Source organism: Platichthys flesus, chromosome 8 (assembly GCF_949316205.1).
Source record: "Platichthys flesus chromosome 8, fPlaFle2.1, whole genome shotgun sequence".
NCBI lineage: Eukaryota > Metazoa > Chordata > Actinopteri > Pleuronectiformes > Pleuronectidae > Platichthys > Platichthys flesus.
In genome coordinates, this window is record NC_084952.1 from 18,478,273 (window position 1) to 18,497,208 (window position 18,936).

Sequence of the window (18,936 nt, forward strand, 5' to 3'; positions counted from 1 at the left end):
CCCTCTCTATCTCCTACGCTTTCTCCCACCATAAATGTGAAATCTTGTCATCACTGGAGCCCACAATCATTTCTATCTAATCTGCAGACACACACACATGCCTGACAACAATAGTCACAACTGCCGCACACACTGCATGCTAACGTTATCTCTACGCCTACCAGCTCGAATAGCCTGCTTTTAAAACCTGCTGGTCTGCAATGACTGGTGTAAAGAGAGAATTGCGTGGGTTCAGGGTTTCCATGACAATCACCATAAAAGTTTGCCATCCATACAGCTCTCCATTCCAGCTGTTAATGCACAACAGCTGAATGGGAGCAGTTATCTCAGCAGCCTTGGTAACTTCATCCACAGATTTTCGGATTCCGGATGCCGTCTTACTTTTCTCCTTGGTTGTTTAGAGTTGCAGTGTGTAGCATTGAGTGACATAAAGTGGTGAAGTCACATCTTGCCCCTGAACATCCCTCACCTCACCCCCCCCTTACAAACATGTAAGAGAACCTGTGGTAACCTTCAGTTTATATAAAAACTCAAGGGCTGTTTAGTTTGTCCAGTTTGAGCTACTACAAGAAACATGGCGGCCTCCATAGAGAGGAACCCCCCCTGATGCAGATATAGCGTTTTTCAATATAAAAGCCCCTCTCTAGGGTAAATAAAACAACAATTTATATAATTTAGATGAAACGCATCACTAGGATTATTTTATATTAACTTTCTGTCAATAGATCCCTTTCACCCTAATCCTACTCACTGGACCTTTAAGTAAACCTGCAAAAGGCCACATCAAGCGTTTCTTTCTCCCACTACTGAACTCTCTGACTCACACACCCAATGCTGCTCTTTTGAGCCTGCCACACTCTCCACGCACACTCTCTGTGGGGTGCTGGACAGTGAGGTTACAGTACCGAAGCCCTCTCACAGCAGGGCCGTCCTATTACCTCTGACAGTCATCACACAGTTGCACTGATCAATGCTTCATGTGTGCGAAGGCCTGTTAGCTTGTTGCACGGCAGCTCGCCGCCGACACTGTTCCGCTGCTGCCCCTCGTGCTATAATGACTGCACTCACTCCGAGTCCTCCTCCAGCATGTGACGGTTGTGTTCATTTTGTGTGGGCGCGGGAGAGGGAAAGACGGACACTGGCAGAGAGATGGATTGACAGACAGAGGTATAAGAGATAGAGAGTGAAGGTTCATGCTGAGCACATGCTGCTTGCATAAGTGACTGCATGCTGCGTCTAAGTGTGTGTCTTTGCCAGTGTGTATGTATTTTGTGTGTCCACACATACAAACAAACATGTATTGAATCTTATAGGCAGTAGAGGTAAGAAGTGAGGGAAGCAGTGTTTTTACTACTGCAAATTCTCATTTAAAAGTTTTGACACCTGAAAGTTTGGACCATGGTACAAACCAAGGTTAATGTTCTGCAAATTGTACATGCACATGGTGTTCTCATCACCTACATTGGTTGTCATCATTATGGTAATATTACCAGCAAAGTTATTACCAACAAAATGAATAACGAAATACTACCTCCTCTTCTTTTCCTTCATTTATTATTTAATGCTGTGTCAACCTTCTGCAATTGGTCACTTAATTTGGGTCCATTAGTCTGGACTGTGTGCTGAGGAACTCTTCATTCTACAGAAACACTGCAGTTTTCTGGATAATTCAATGATGTCCTGCTATAATTGTGTCACCACCATTAGTTTTAATTATTTCACTTCTGATTCTAAGAACCAGGCTGTATTTCCATCACTTTGGTGGAGCAGATGGCCGTAAATACTATAACACCCACGAGCCTCGACTGCCATTGCTATGGGGAAAAAGAAGCCTGTCGGTGGCAAGAATCAGAGCTGCAGCAAATTCAGAACACATTTTCATTGCAACTGGGAACAAAATACTCCGCTGTGGTTCAACTGATCTAACTTTAACCTTGAATGTGTAAATTCATTTAAATATTCTGACATTTTGGAGAATAAGAATACGTGGTTTCTTGGCATGGGTTATATTAAGGGCATCCTAACCCGGATTTTGTCACTTTAAAGGCACGCATAGATTTAGGTACCTTTTTACAGAGCCAAAGCTAAGCTAAACAACAGTGGTATCAATCTCTGCATAATCAGTTATTAAGCATACTTTCCAAAAATGTGAAACTATTCATTTTTACTGCTGAATTCACTACTTACCTTTTTTCGCTGCTTAAGTGTTTGCCTCACCTCACCATAAGCTTTGCACACAGCTGAATCTTAAATCTAATGTGACCGAATTTTCATTACCAGAATGCAGTCAAGAGCAAAGCTGGATTGCCTACAGGGCAAATTGTGCAAATGCCCCAGATGTCAGATACCCCATAGGGCACAAAGCTCCTTGCTGTCTCTGTCGTGAGATGTATGACTAGGTGGATCTTTAGCAATTACTCATATGTTTGACAGCTTGTACCATTAAAGCAGAATTAAATTTAGAGCAGAATTGAAACCGAAAAAGATAAAGGATTCGGTCTGCGTATTTCAGCCAGACCGAAATTAATTTCTGTTGGACGATACCGATTATAGGTAGTAAATGATTAAGACAAAGAAATTAAATTGATGTTTAATATTTTACAGTTTAAAGTTTAACTTTAACATAAATATAAATAAAGAAGAAAACTCAAATAGTACGAAATGAAAAAAAACTTTAATTAAGAAAATAATGCACCACTTTTCTGCATTTTTTAACAAAATGCACCACTATGAACAAAATGTTCATAGTGGTGGATAAAGGCAAAAATAAATGCAGAAAGCGATATTACTAAATGAGTATTTACCATATTATTTAAGCTGTTTTATAAATACTTTTGACTTATAGGTTTAATTTTGTTCCACAAATTGAATGGGCACATCGACAAAAAGAAAGTAAATGGACCTTTAGCTGTCATCGTTTTGTCAAACTATGTTTCTAAGGTCAAGAATAGACGGGGGAAAGCTTTGCCTTGCACTAAATAATTGAGACTGCATATAATCCTAAATTTCACTTCAGCTGCATCTTCAAATATAAACATTTTTAAAGCCCTAGTTTTGTCCTTGCCTGTTGATCCCAAATTAGTTTTTAAATACGCAGAATTAACACGGTCAAGTGAAAAACAACAAACCTGTTCTCAGCAGGCTTAAGATGACTCTGAGTACATCAGGTCATCAAAAGTACAAGAGCATACGCAGAAACTCGCACTCTCCTCCACCATCCTGTCATCATCAAGGTCCTTATCTGTCTTCGCTTCCACGTGTGTTAGTGTCAGCGTATGTGTGTGTCTGTGTGTGTGTGTGTGTCTGGTGTGTGTGTGTGCTCTTTGACTCTAGATGCTAAGTGTTCGAGCAAAAAGGTCAACAGCCATAAAGCTAGAGAGTGCGCGAGATGCAGGCTGATGAGCAGCAGCAGAAGGAGTAAAGTCTGAGGGGCTATCGAGGAGGGCTGGAATGGTTAAGAGGAGAAGATAGGAGAGCCTGGTGGAGGACTGTCGCTGCCGAGTCATTACTGGAGTGGTTGACACTTGGCTAACGCAGGTGGGGGGGGGGGGGGGTTCCGCAGTACAAGGAGAGAAGGAAAGCAATTCAGATGGGAGGAAGTGAGGAGAGAATGGAGCATGAGAGATTGAATGGTGAAATTCTGAAATGTTTCAGTTTGGGAACAACTTGTTATCTTTCCCTGAGCACTCTTACAGACTAATTTATGAAACTATGATAGGTTGTTCCACTCTACGGTATAGTATAATGCAGTAGAAACAGTGATGATGCATACAGACCTACATTTGTGGCTGCAACACTATATTTCATGACTACTTCTAATGGGAGAGAATTGATAATGGGCCATATTTCAAAGGAGTTCTCTCCTGTATTGTTTCTCAATCTATCTTTGTTAAATAAAATACGATTCCGACTGTCGTCAGTTTGTTTCTCTGCCAATTCCTCTCTACTCGGTTGTGTCTTTTTTCTCCAACCTGTCTGCTAAAGATGCAGTACATAACGCTCCAATCACCAGAGGGGATTTTGTTGGAAACTTTAACCCATGTAATTGAATGTACAAGGAAGACATCAGAATCAGTCATTACAGCTAATGTCACAGCAATGCATTAATTATAAAGTCCGCCCACACTATATCGTTTTAAAATGAAAACTAAGAAAAGTACTGTGAAGGAAAGACAAAAATGTTAATAAGTGACTTGTACCCACCCTGATTTGAAGAATCGGTACGTGTCCATGTCTTGTCTCGTCACAGGCTGACAGTTCAATTAGTATGAATGAAATGATGCATGGCGTCTCCCCCATGGCCCCAGTAATCGTCAGTGTTCTGCTTTGAAGGGCTCATATTGTGCATGAGTAGATAAAGCTACAGTGGCTCGGGCTAGTCACGAGTTGAAATGTATGATTTTCTGATCCCCATAGATGCTGGAGTGGAGCATGGGACCAAATTGGCTTCAGCTCTCACAGCTCATCATGGATTTGCTGTATTTTTCGTAAAAAATTGTTTTTTTCCCCATGCTGTTGCAAAGTGACTGCAAATGGTTTTGAACTATCTGGAGTTTTAATTAGGTATTTCTCATCAGCTAGGGATCGAGTGTGGGAGAGCGTATAGGTGTGTGGGTGTTCATCCATGCGTGCACACAACAAAACAGCAGGCACATTAACGCACTTGTGCGAATGTTCTGTACCTGTGCGATAGTGCTGGTCATGCTGTATAATTGTGTTTTTTTTTTTTTTTTAAAGCAGCCATTTTGTGCAAGCGTGTGTCAAGTGCTTTTTCTGGGTTTCGGCAATCAGGCGTCAGAAGACAGACAGCGGAGATGTTTGAAGTCGTTAGAAGTTCCTTACCTTGATCTGCATGCAGCAGCCATCCTCTGACTGCCACCAGCGCAGAGCAACTTTGTGATTTGAGTCTTTGCTTTTGTTTGATGTGCGGTATGTGTCAGAGGAGGAAAAATAACCTGCAATGATTTACTTCATTTGCTTTGTTGTTCCTATCAGCAAAGAGACATTACCTTTTTTTTTTTTATCAGATTAGTGAAAATTTAAGCTGCATTGGAGTTCATTCAAACATGAATGGAGCCTGATGACTGGTCAGAGGAAGGTGAATGTTTTAATGAACGTTTCATTGATGGCCTTGCAAGACACTAATTAATTTCCTTAATGGGCAGGTGTTTGTTGTTTTTATTTAACAGCATGTTGGATTGTTGTCCTAGTAAACAGTTTTATGAGTGGGAGGGGGAATCCGGTATCCTCCGAAATCCTTTGTTGTTTAAAAGGCCCATATGGATTGTGAATCGGCAGCAGCTTTCAAAGCATCATTAGTCATGCATAAAAGACTGCGTTAGCTCTTTAATACCAGCCCTGGGCTCAGGCTCTGAAGATCTGCCTTAATTGCCCACCTCTGCCGTGTTCGGTATTCACATGTGCATGTGTACGTGCATATGTGTGTGTGTGTGTTTACAAACATGAGAGCAAGTTTATGTGTGTGTGTGTTGTGAGTGCGCTTGCTAATTGACCATTGTGTTGCCAGGCACTAATAGGCACATAAACTAAGTCAGACCTTTAAGATGGGCATTAAAGAACATTCAGACACACCTCCATGCATGTTCGGAATAATGATCCTTTCTCTCTGCTGTTCTTCTCCCTTTTGCTGTCACTGTGTGTGCGTGTGTGTGTGTGTGTGCGTGTGTGTGTGTGTGTGTGTGTGTGTGTGTGTGTGTTCCGGTGCAGCGGTCCACCTGTTAGGTCTGACCTGGCATCTGCGGCACGGCGAGAGCCAGCTGTACGAGAACGGGCTGAGCTCGGCGGACCATCAACAGGAGGACCGCGGTAAAACCAGACCCACCAGCTCCATACAGCTGCTGGACACACTCAACCCGGAAAACACACACACTGGGGACAGAGGTGAGCTGACACACACACACACACACTCACAGTATTGCACCCCAATAACAGATGTTCTGCACTCAAATATTGACAGGTAACAGAGCCAATGTAATACAGTAATTTTTAATTTAGTAAACATTAAAGGTATGGAGTTAACAGTGGCTTAAAGCGTTTCCTTTCATGTTAACAGTGCTTGGCTGCTTTTATTTTGTGTGCTGTTAAACCAGGTCTTTTATTATTATATCATAATACTTTAGCCAAGCTTATTTTGGTAAGTCAGGTTATTTTCAGGAAATTGAATTTCGAAATAGCTCTAAACTTAGTCTTGCCTAAGTTACTATGGAAACATATCCCTCCAGAATAGCCAGTATCTAGTTTGCAGGTTGAGTCCATTTCTAGTACACAGGTTTATCATTTTTTTTAGATGGGCTGCACTGATTTTACACATCAAAGTGTGTTTACCAGTTTTGGGGAGTATTACTACACATGTGAGAAAGTCCTCTGGAGCCATATTAATGCCTTGGAGCCAAATAAAGAGAGCATCACAAAATCTGATAAGTTGCGGCAAATGATGTCTTGGGGCAGTGCCGGCTGGGGCCGAAGACTAGGGGTTTGAAAAATGTAATGAATCTGGGGAGCAGAGCTAGAAAGATGTGAGATTTCCAGTCCTCTGTATCCCGCTCCCCATCGCTGCTGGAGGATACATTAACTGTACAAGCAAAACACACATGAGCCAAGCTGTTGCTGGTTGAGATCCATTGTGGGTTATGTAGGTGGCAGGTTATGACAAGGAAGTGTGTGTATTAAAAATAGACAGTAGCTGTGTCTCAATTCGGGGCCTGTCGGAGGAAACAGTCTGCGCTATCGACGCAGTAGTGCAACGTAGACCAGACTGTCTCATTCTGATTTGGTTTGACGAGGACTTCCAGGATCGGTGTCCCCAGTCTATCCCGCCGTTACTGTCGCCTAGCAACAGAGACATTTGAATGCATGTTTCTTTTTTTAAACATGTTTTTCGTTAGCTGCTCGGTTGAGTTGAAGTGTGATAGCGTGATAACGTGTAGGATTGGGCATCATGTACCTTGCAAAGAATCCTGGCATTGGTTGGACTCTCTGAAATGGGGCCGACTTATTATGTCGCTGTGGTACGATCAGTCTTCAAAAGCAGCCTCCAAAGAATGCAGCCCCTTGTTTTTTAGCAACCCTAACACTTTGACCCCTTGCAGATTAAAAAGTGTTATTTTATGTATCTAAATTAAATTAAAGAAAGAGCCATCCAGCAGCATATACAAATACAAAAGCATATTTACACGTCTTATGCTGTTTTTTTCAATTTATTAGTGCTCTTATGTCAGTTGGCGCAATCACATGGAAATCATCTGATAATATTACTCATCGTCTTAAATGTTTTACTTATTATTTGACCTGGCTCCTAATGTTATTACAGGTATATTTTGTTTATCTTAAAGTCAATTGTATTAATTCATTGTATGACTGTTATCATTGAGAACTAACTCGAACAGTGTTTGATATCAAAGGTGTGTGTTCCAAGGTGAAGCAATAAACCGGTATTTGATAAACCAATATTTAGTCTGCTATCGATAATGGTCAGTCTCTGCATCCATTCAGTCGTCCACGTCCGCATCGCGATGCCTCTCAGAATCAGGACATTTCTACACCTCTAGTTTGCATACATAACACATCTGGCTCAATACATGTTCCAATAGGCTAGAGTGACATCAGTGCAGGGATCAGCCTTGAACTGATTACTCATTTATTAGAAAGCCAAGGAAATTGGTTAATCATGTTCCCTCTTAGCAAGTACGTGACTAGAATATTCTTTCTCTACTCAGCTGTCTCTCAACTAGCCAGCAGAATTACTAACACCAATTTAACCCCATGATATGGGACATTAATTGTGAGTGTTCCAGGTCATGAAGTCAGGCAGGACACAGCAACCTTCAAGCTTAGCCTGACTGATGGATATTGCATTGGATGCTGTTGAAGCCCATGTTCAGCACTTATATTGGCAATTCACAAACCAAACTGCAACCCGCTGCAATTTAGGTAACTTGGGACATCCGTAAAGCAACTGTTCTTGATGAATCCTCACATTCTGCGGATTAACACTCATCAGTAGCTAAATCCTCCGATAGAGCACGCAGGGGTCGCGGAATTTGCTTCCAAGTGTTGCATCACGACAATCTATTGTTTCAACTGCCATCGCGTTACATGCTTAATGAAAGCTGGGAAATCAAAATGGGCAAAGCTAAGCCTTCGATGCAGGGGACTGAGATTAATAAAATTGGCACGGTGGAGGTGGTCCCCGGGCAGAGGAGGGCCAGAGAGATTAGAGATTAGGCTGTAATCCAGTGTGGCAGATTATCACGCTGATCCTGCTGTACCCATCACCTCTCACACCAAGAGACCACACAATCCCCTAGATTACACAGCGAAGGATGGTGAGAGGAGGCTGCAGGGAACAGGAGGGATAAAGAAGAGTGAGTGATGGGAGGAGAGGGGATTGACTGATGGATACCAATCTACTTGAAGGACGTTTCAGTTGCTCACCATAAATGATACCTCAGGCATCAAAGTCATTGTTGATGTCAAAATGTTCAAGAAATAACTTATTAGCCAATTTCATTAACTTTGTCAACAAAACAAAGAAACCAAGCGGGAAAATGTTCCAATTTTCTACTGAAATAAATGATTTTCATGTTTTATTGCACAGCTATAAACACAAGTAACATCATAACAGTGGGGGCATAAAGATAGCAGAGGAGAATGATTGGAGGATAGTTATCAGCTTCTGCTTGCTTTGAAATAAACTGATGACACAGTAGGGAGAGATGAAACGAGCTGGCTGGAATGATTGGAAGGTAGTAATCTCCTTGTGTTCTTGTTCATGTATTTTTAGTGTTGTTGTTTTTATGTCAACTCCAGTGCCATAGAGAAAGGGCTCTCCGTTTGATTTGTTGGCTCGGCGCCGAAATTCGGGCTCCGAATTGGCAGAATTCTAATCTACCTCACAAGCAGTTTACAGCGCGACACTAGATACTAATTGACATGTTGTGTCATCCGCGGAAGGCTAGTGTCTTGTCAAGCCGCGTGCGCTGTGTTTTATGTTCGTCGTGCTATTGCTCCTGCAGTTTGGAGAGATCACCAGGAGCCCTTCTTAGTCCTCCACACATAAAAGACTCTCTAATTAGTGCTACATTAATTGCCACTCACCCCATGATTATCAACCTCAGGCTGATGTGCATGCACTTAAATCTTTCTCTTTTCTCTGGACATGCATGCATACGAGCATGTTGACACGCCCATGCATGCACACCCAGAAATTCCTCTGGCACAGATGAAAGTAGAAGTGCCCGGAGATTACAATTTTCTGTCAGTGGATTCCCTGCCTTAATGAAGTACATCAGACTTTGGGAATAATATTTCACTCAACGTGATACGAGTATATTAATGATGTGAAAAGATAAAAACTGACATACAGTAGAGGGGCACATTGCCTCATTATAATGTGAAGATGATGAAACGGGGAGCTTGTGGAACGCCGTCTGAGCCTATCCGGTGATCATATAAACCACTGTAGGAAAGTAGAATTAGGGCTGAATTGTTTTTACTCTATGTTACTGTGTGCTTTAAAATGGTGTGTAGATGGATGGAATGTGACACAGACAGAGAGAAGGGCTCTTAAAGAGCACATCAATATTCTAGACTGCGTGCAGAGAGAGTGGAGGGGAAGGGGGCTGAGCACTGTGCATGTGTGCAGTCAGTGCAGAAGTGTAAGAAAGTGTGCATATTGTATGTATGTGTGTGGGGAAATAAATTGTGTGTGAGTGGGTGTGTGTGTGTATTTGTGAGACTGTGTGGGTGAGAAGGGTGTTCATGTGCGTTGTGCATGTGTGCAAACGCTGATGGACCGGTCCCTGTTACACTGGTCTCATTGATTTTTCTCACGCTGGGATACAATCTCAGCATGTAACACATGCACACACATGCACACACACGCACATATACACACACACTCACTCACTCACTCACTCACTCACTCACTCACTCACTCACTCACAGAACCACATGCAGAGAGTATAGATCATTTAGTGAACCCCTGCCTGAGCGCCTCGACTTGAGAAAGCCCAACAGCAGCAACACGTCTGTCTGTTATTTTGCCTACAACCAAAACATCTAAATATTGCTGAAGAAATTCGACACAATTTCAAGCTGGTATCAGTATTTACAGTGTAGATGACACATTATCAAAGGCAGAGGACTTAGTTCTGCTGCATCTTGACATTTCATGGTAGTAGATCGATGTCTTAGGCTCTGACATCAAAGACAAAAAGACAATTTTTATCTGCTTGGTGAACAGATTAGAACTTCTACTACTACTACTTCTACTACTACTACTACTGAATAATTCACAATCCTTCAAATACCAAAAAATCTAAGACTGAATACTCTCTGTTGTCAAACTGGCCGTAGCTGAAAGAGCAGTTTCACAAGGCTGCCACTGTTATGTAGGATAGAGACAATAAATTAAACTCCACAACAGCTTTGCCGTTGGCTTTGATTTGTTTTTGGCTTAGGATGAACTGCCTTATATTTTTAAGTCTGTCACATAAATAATTTCATCAGTATGTGCTGACCATTGATGGTCTTTGCTGTAAAGAATCTATTGCATAATGTTGAAATGATAAAGGAATGGTTAGTGTACATAACCTAGGATTACTGAGCAAAAGGCATATAAATGTGGCTGATATTCAGTTCTGTAAAACAGAAATACAGAAAAGACAAAGTGCAGTTGTACAAATTTATATAGATTTCCAGGGTTCATAAACATAAACATTAGATGTTGCAAGACAAACAAATGCCCCGTAGACAAACCTCAAACAGAATTAAAACACAGCAAACCAGACGGAAATATGTCTTATTGTGTTGAGTAGATATTTGAGGACTGTTTGTTTCCTAATTGCCTCACATTGATCTTCTGTGTTCATCTGCCGTTACTTTTTTGTCCCTTCAGTCAATGGCAACATTACGCTTTTCAAGATCTTTGGATCAAGCTGTCGACATACAAGCTTATCAAGACAAAAATCTGAATCAAACTTATAAAGATGAAAGAAAACCAAAAGCTGTGTGACAGCAAAAACAGATGTGAGTTAATTGTTTCTTACCTACATTGATGGAAATAGAGTTACTGGCTCAGCTTTTTCAACTGAAATGAAAGAACTCTGGATCATCCAGAATTTTCAGGAAGCAGTCATTGGACATGTTCTGGATCTTCCACTGATGACCACACAAAGGTATCAGGTCGCAAATAAGGATTTCTTCAAAATGGTGACAAGCTTCAAAGCCTAGCGAACAATGCTCTGTAGTAATATATATATTCCTGACAAAATAGGCAAAAATACGAGATAACACAAAAACTGTATTGGCTTCCTCATGGGCTTTATTTCAGTCTGATTAATTAATTGACAGAAACTCCAGTGTTGCTCAATTCTGATTGGTGCATGAATGTATGTCTGATTACTGCCTAATTCAAACCAGTGAAAAGAGCACAAGTGGGGGAAAAGCATAGTTAGAAATAATCCAGCCTGTTGTTACTCTGGTATTTTCAAGTGATCATAGAATGGCGCTGAATGAGAAAACACATTTTCAGGGTCCTGAAGTACGTCCCCCACTGCCTTGAGTTATGATCAAATCAGCTGTTTAGGGAATAAAAAAACATACAATATGGATTTATGCCTTGATTCAAATTAGCAGCATGGATACCCACCAATTTATTTTTCTTTCATTCTGAGCCCAGATGGAATTAGTCCGCGCTCAGGAGAGGGCAATCAAAAAAAGACACCAGTGTTTTATCCATGTGTGAATTTATGCAACACATACTACACGTGTAACAGTGTAGGTGCACTCAGAGCCCCATGGAGTGAATGAGTTTGTGAACAGTCAGACATGTCTGTCACAGACATAGCCCGAGGCCTGACGATGGAAGGTGAGGACGGCGGAGTAATGGAAGGCCCTAAGGCCAAGAGCATTATCTTCTCCTGACTCTGACTGACACTCATTAGGCTGCACAGTGGAGAGAGGAGGCTGAGAGCTTATTAAGCCACCTGCTCAAAAGGCCCTTAATTGAATCCAAGTAATTATAGAGACCTTGCCCATTGTGATATTTTTATTCATCCTGCGGCAAACTCAATCTCGCTTGCATTTGGAACACTATTAATGTTGTCTGCAATGTGTGAGAGATTCACACACAGGCCTACGCTTCAGTATCGACTAACTTGTGCACACACACACACACACACACACACATACACACACACACACACCAACGCAAGGTCCCCCCAGACATGTCCCATCACCAAGACCCGGGCTTCACTTTTACTCGGTTCCCTGCTTCATTAGAATGTGAAGGATAATAACATTAATTGCAAAGACAGTTTAGTTCCTTTGAAAATAGATTACAGGTGTAATTGTTTTACCTGAATAAGCCGTAGGCAAGAAAAATTAATTAGACCTTGTGTCCTAATGTAGCTCATCTCCTTCTTTGGCCTGGTGCACTCGCACGCTACACTTGCGAAAGTCAGACGCACCACACACACACACAGACAGATGGTCAGGCAAACTCGCACCGACTCTGAGATACACAGTTATTAAGAAGGATGAAGGCTGACAGTGTGGAGGAGATGTTTGCCAGTCATTACAAACCGGGAGTTAAGTTAAGAGTGTGACTGTAAAAACCCATCCTGGTCCAGATGTCCTGTCGCACTGACACCTTTGAAGGGCTAATTTACCAGAGAATATTACAGCGTGCTGCGGGTTGTAGGTGAACAGTGCCGATGAGGGCATCAGCGGTGTTACGTGTGCACCGTGTGGCACCGCCGCTGTAATTTGGTGAGGCAGCATCATTATTATACTGAACACTGTGTTGGATATAAGCAACCTGCCCACAAGGGCCCATTGCGCCTGATGGCAAACATGAATAAGCGATGCAACACTTTGATCGCCCCCTTTAAAGAAGCTCAACATTTGAAAGAAACCTTAACACATTTCTGCTTACAACTCGCTTTTTCTGCCAACTGATGATGAAAAGCACCAGAGGACATTCATGTGACGCCATTTATTTTTGATTTTTATTAAGTAACCGATAGCAAGTGTGAATTTCAAGCTGCTTTTCCCTTATTACCGCCCCCAGATAGCAAGGTGTGAAGAATTGCTTACCTCTCTGTTCACTTGTTTAAGCTTATATTGCTTTTTCCTGCCAAATAGGAATAAACAGAGATTTTTTCTGTTGTGAAAGATGTTTTACAAAGAGCGGTCTCAGTTTGTTTTTGCTGAGATCCACAGGGCTACGGTGCAGTTGGAACACATTGACTGACGGCAGTAATCTGAGCAGCTTGGGAGGCCTGGAGCAGCCCCAGTCACCATGTGATCCGTGTGGTTTCTGCAGGACTCCCAAAATGCTTCAATCCTTCCCTCTTTCCACCGGAGCGCAGATTCTGTGCTGCAGAGACGGGTTGAGAGAGCGGGAGAGATGCAGCGACGGGTTGTCTTCTTTCATGCATTTGCAGCTGTAACTGGACACCACCTCCTCTTTGGACATGGTCCTCTCCTCGCCTCTCTTCCTCCTCTTTTTCATCCTTTTTTTCCACCACCCCCACTCCCTTGTCTCTCCGAACCCGTCTGCCCAGCCTCACGGGAGACCTCAGCGCCGCTTTCTGTCCCCATGTTGCATCAGAAACAGAGAGGCGCTATACAGTAATTAGCATCAGAAGGAGTGGCCTGCTCATCTGCCAGGCAGCCTGCCGGTCAGCCTGCTCGTCGGCCCGCCTGCACGCCTGTCTAGCCGGCAGTGTGCTGCCAACTGCCATGCCCTATTCATGTCCAATTCATCTAGTGCCGGATAAAAGGCTGCTGTCCTGGGGACATCCATCCCTCTGCTGGCCTTTATATTTTGTGGCCAGGCACAGGAGTGAGGATTAGCATTGAAAGGAATAGACTGCTGAGGTACACTCGGCAGGAGTGTGTGAATGCCTAACTCAGTTCTGCCATGCTGCCTTTATTCTAATTGGTCCAGATTTTAGGAGGCGGATAATTTATCTTTCTCCTTTTTCTCTTTTTATCAAAAACCTTTTTGAACCGTCTTTTTGTTTCCAGTCCCTCTCATCTTTCTCTCCCTTTTGTCTTTTTCAAACCACTTTTTCTCTCTAACTCTCTTGTCACCGCTCAGTCGAGTTCAATCAATTAACCAATGAATCAATTTATTTTTCAATCCCATCGTCCATACAAGATAAAGGGGATGGAAGATAGAAATAACAATTCTGTGTTTTGGGCTTTTATTTGCATAATATTTTACATTTTGTAGTAGATCTCAAATGAAAAGAAATGTCAGTATGAAACAATTGTATATCAAACAGTTCTGTTTAATGTGAGCTTTAATGCCATGTTGAGCCATGTTAATTTTTGCTCAGCTTTTTAACATGACACCATTTGAAGATATTTAATGAATTATGGTCTTGAATGGGTGTGTGTGTGCTTTTTTAAAGTCTGAACCAGCAGCTATCAAACAGTTGTGTGTTAGGTATTTAGATGTTATTATATTATACAATTAATTCACGCATATCATATCACACACAAAGTCTCTCTCTCTAACACACACGCAAAAGTATTTTTTATCAGATTACCCGATTAATCGACGGAATATCAATAGAATACTTTATTACTAAAATAATTGATGGATGCAGCCCTGGTCATGACCAAATATGGGTCTGCAAGCCCCCAGGTATCAACAGCCATGCCAGCAGCGCTACAGTTTTTGAGTAATGTTTTCCATCATAACCCTCATATGGTTTGCATGTTTAAACACAGTAAACATTGAGCTTAGCCTGATTGCACTATGTCATGACTGTGTGCAGCATTTTGTTTAAACAACAAGTTCATCTTCCTTGTGGTGCTTTGGGTAAGGTCAGTAGGATCTATTCTCTGCGCACCACGAAAGTCTGTAAAAAAAAATGTGTGGCAATCCATCAAATAGTTTAAGGGTGGATTGTGTTGGAGAGACCAACAGAACAACAGACCAATGTTGCCATTGAGAGAACCAGCATGGCTAAAAACTGTGACAGAGGAAACAGGAGCTCTCACCGGCCTGCACCCTGCGCCTCCCTATCCCTGTGACACAACGTGCGATATATGTCAGCTGGCCTGTAGGTGTGCATGCTGTCGCCATAATGGAGTGGTAAAGCTGTTGGCATTATGGATTGAGAGCGAGCGGCCACGTCCATGAATCTGCCCCTAACTGTTCTTCTGCCTTTGTGGCCGTAACGATCGGCTGGCTCCCCTCTGTCGCCGTATTTCCTCCATCTTAGTTTAGAAGCAGAGATATATTTCATCATAAAGGCAGACACAAAGAGGGCTCGGACGCTTCGCCGGCTCCCCTACACAAAACACTCAGGCCTGGTGGTTGATAAAGGCTTATGGAGAGCAGAGGAGAGGATGGCCAGGGACTGCTGGAAAGACCTATTCTATGCGCACACAAAGACAAGCTCTCAGTCAAGACACTATCTGTGTGCTGTAACGCTGTGTGTGTGTGTGTGTGTGTGTCTGTGTGTGTACCCCTGCCCTCCTCACTCTCTGTCATCAACCTCTGTGTCTCTCCTTTCACACGCATGCTAACACATACACACACATTCTTTTTTTTGTACTTTCTTTTTTTGTTAGAAGATGCTAGTATAGCACATCACAAAGCCCCAGTGGACACCTCTCAGACAAAACACTCCCTTTCTAAAGCAGCTTATCTTTATGCAGAGTCTACCCTAAGCATTGCCAAAGCAGGGTCTCTTGAAAAGCAGGATTTTCACCAGCGCTCAGTCACTCCTGATGTCTATTCAGTCTCACTTCATTAGCACGGCCGCTGATCACGCTAATGTTTGAGGACATCAGGTTGGTTATTAATTGCTCCCTCTGATACCGAATAGAACTCGCTGTCGACCTTGATAAATCTGTCGTATTTGACCTAACAATATCCCCTGTCTGGTTGTTTTACCTGCAGAGAAGTGGGTGCGAGGCCGAGCCATCGACCGAGGCGAGGTCGACGTCGGCACCCAGCAGAGCCAGGCGATCCCGCCGGGTCTCTTCTGGAGGTTTCACATGACTGTGCACCATCCAACCTACATCAAGTTCAACCTCTCGCTCTCACACAACGCGCTGCTGGGGGTCTACGGACGCAGGAACATACCGCCTACACACACGCAGGTAAAGGAGGCTCCTGTTAGAGCCTGCTGTTTACCCAGATGGGCTTGTTTGCTTCAGCTACCTCAGAACACAAACCAAACGAATGCACCTTTTTTTCTCTCTGCTTTGGCCTTTCATCTACACTAAGGCGGTTTTCAACTATAATGTGCTTCAAGCATTATTTCTTCTTGGGTTAAAAATACCTTTTTCATGCCATATTTCAAAAAAATGATATTAGGTAGAAAAATAACTGTGAATCAAATTCGCTCAATGTGCTCAATAAATGTATTTTCCTGCTATCCGTATCCATCGTCTCCCCCAATCTCTGCCCTGTGCTCTGCTTAATTTCCGCTGCATGCTCACTCAGCCTGACAATACGTTACAGTGAGCCACACTTTCACCCAATCTGGAAATTGGAATTGGTTTTTTTCCGATTCTCTGTTTCGTCTCCAGTCAAATTGCTTGTAGATTGCTTGTACTACAGAAGTAAAGGTTGTGAATGTGCAGTGCTGCTAAAGTCCAGTGGCCTGGTCAGTGACAGTTATTATTCAGTACAGTTTGAAGGTTTTGCGTTAAGGATTCATGTGCAGTAAGAACTAGAGAAATAAGGCAGCACTGGGAGAATGGTAAATAAGCATTTCTACCTTGCTTTCTTATTGGACCTCTTCCATATCTGAGGCGGGTCAGGTTGTGTGGCAGTAAAGCTGACTTCCTGTCACCTCTAACATGTTCTGTGATCACTCATTTTAAAAGATCAGTAAAGCCACAACAGAAACAGTCACAGGTAACAATAAGCTGCATTAATGCCTGTTTTATCTGACAGGTTTGTGAGACTGAAATAACGATTTGATCGACACCTCAGTGCAGCCGAGCAGGAGTTGTTGTCTGCGTGTTTAACAGAAAGCATTTACGAGCCATGAACAAATCACTGTTTTTATACCTGTTCTGACAACAGCACCAGAAACTATGCAAATGAGAACAATTACATTTTGAGCTCGGCTGTATTAATAGGATGATGGAAAATCAAGTTTGACTTGCTGAGACGCAGAAGAACGATCAGGCTGTGTGGCTCCTGCTTCTACCAGATGTTGGTTGAGGTGCAAAATTCAGATGGCAATTAAAAACAAGGGAAGACATTTTAGTATTTTTCCCTATGGACAAATGGAAATTGTTGATGCACGTTGTTTTCACAAAGAAACTGATTTGGGATTTACTCTGACTCCCAGAAACATCACACACACACACAAGCACGTCGCACACAGAGTGTAAGACACAGCATTGTGTCATGCGAGAAGCTCATATAAAACACACACTGAGTCGTCTTCTTTTTAACATCACTGCACCCCTGTACTTGCCTGCTTGAAGAGGTCTAATTAGCTGTTTTTGACACTAGTGTGACACACAGCCCTCAGGGGGAATAAGACTCAGCGAGTGCTTGCTAGTTCAAGGAGGTCTGAGGATGGAGAGGGAGGGAGAGACGAGGGTGGTTGGGAAAGTTAAAGAGGTTGAGAGAAAAGGAAAAAAAAGCACAGAAAGGTTGAACCAGATACAATAATTGTCTGATGTGTTTGAAAACCAGGGTGGTAAAGTCTGCCCATGCTATTAGCAGCACATGGAGCTATCAAACCAACTGCCTCAGAGCATGTCTGGTGGTGGACGGAGCTGACATGGTTGACGGTTTCCCTTACATTCTTTGGCTTCATGTTTTGAAAGTATCCACATCTAATATTATTCCACCATCTTCTGTTATGCAGGCAGTGTTCCGATTGCATTAAATTGGCAGTTTCATAAAGTTTACCCAGCAACAGCCACACACCACTGCACAACATCTGGCTTGCAAATTCTCCACTGTATTTATTCGTGTCTTTCTGCTGACTGATTGTGTGACTGAATTGTGTTCAGTTCGACTTTGTGAAACTGCTGGACGGGAAGGCGCTGCCCAGGTCGTTGACGGATCCCATCTCAACCGCCAAAGCTCCCAAAGGCCTGCTGCTGAGTGGCCTCCAAGAAACGGGCTTCATCGAGTACATGGACCCCGGCACCTGGCACCTGGCTCTGTACAACGATGGACGCAACATGGAGCAAGTGGTACTCCACACCAGTCCCATAGGTGAGCTTGATTAGTACATATTCCCTGAAAGTTGTTGCATTTCCTCCCAGCCATTTACACCCTGTCCACACGCAAACTGAGGGAAACAAGGACATAACAGCTTGGTTTGTGCTTCTCGTAATGAGCATCAGAAACAAAAACAACAACAATGGAGGCTATATAGCAGTATCTCCATGTCTGGTTGGCACTGCTAGGTTTGGTTACAAATTAGCAGCTAAATTTAGCATCAGTACACCACATTAATAGCTTTCGTAGCCGTCTGCTTTGCCCAATATTGCTTGGACCACAGTGTTCTTATTCGCTGGTATTTGACGGATTATTGATGTAGACTTTAAAGCAATCTATTGGCCCAGCATGTCTGTGAGTTCTTGTAGTCGTCTTTCTGTTCTCGTCTGGATGGAGATGCTTTGTACAATGAAAGTGTTGTGGATGGAGATTATTATAAAATGGAGCAGAAAATATCCATTCAAATAATACCAGCAGTTACAGACAAGGCCTTAGAGCTAACATAAATATCTGACCTTCATTTATAGTTATACAGATGTATCATGTGTCCATTGCACTGTTTGCATCTCAGAATTCTTTCACACTCTTGTGATTTCTACCTTTTAGTCTGTTGATGTGCTGAGAACATAGAGACGTGAAAAGTGCTGGTCGGGGGAAAGAAAAAGTGATTTGAAACTCATTGACATTTGAGG

The 18,936-nt window shown here is 42.6% G+C and overlaps 1 protein-coding gene across 1 annotated transcript in view; it reads left to right on the plus strand.

The window, feature by feature from the left end:
- Positions 1-18,936, plus strand: part of tenm1 (teneurin transmembrane protein 1) — a 172,042-nt gene that overhangs the window by 72,967 nt on the left and 80,139 nt on the right. Inside the window, exons 6-8 of the mRNA XM_062393798.1 lie at positions 5,728-5,901; positions 15,947-16,149; positions 18,031-18,238. Of these exons, the coding sequence (XP_062249782.1) occupies positions 5,728-5,901; positions 15,947-16,149; positions 18,031-18,238 (585 nt within the window). The remainder of the gene's footprint in view (positions 1-5,727; positions 5,902-15,946; positions 16,150-18,030; positions 18,239-18,936) is intronic.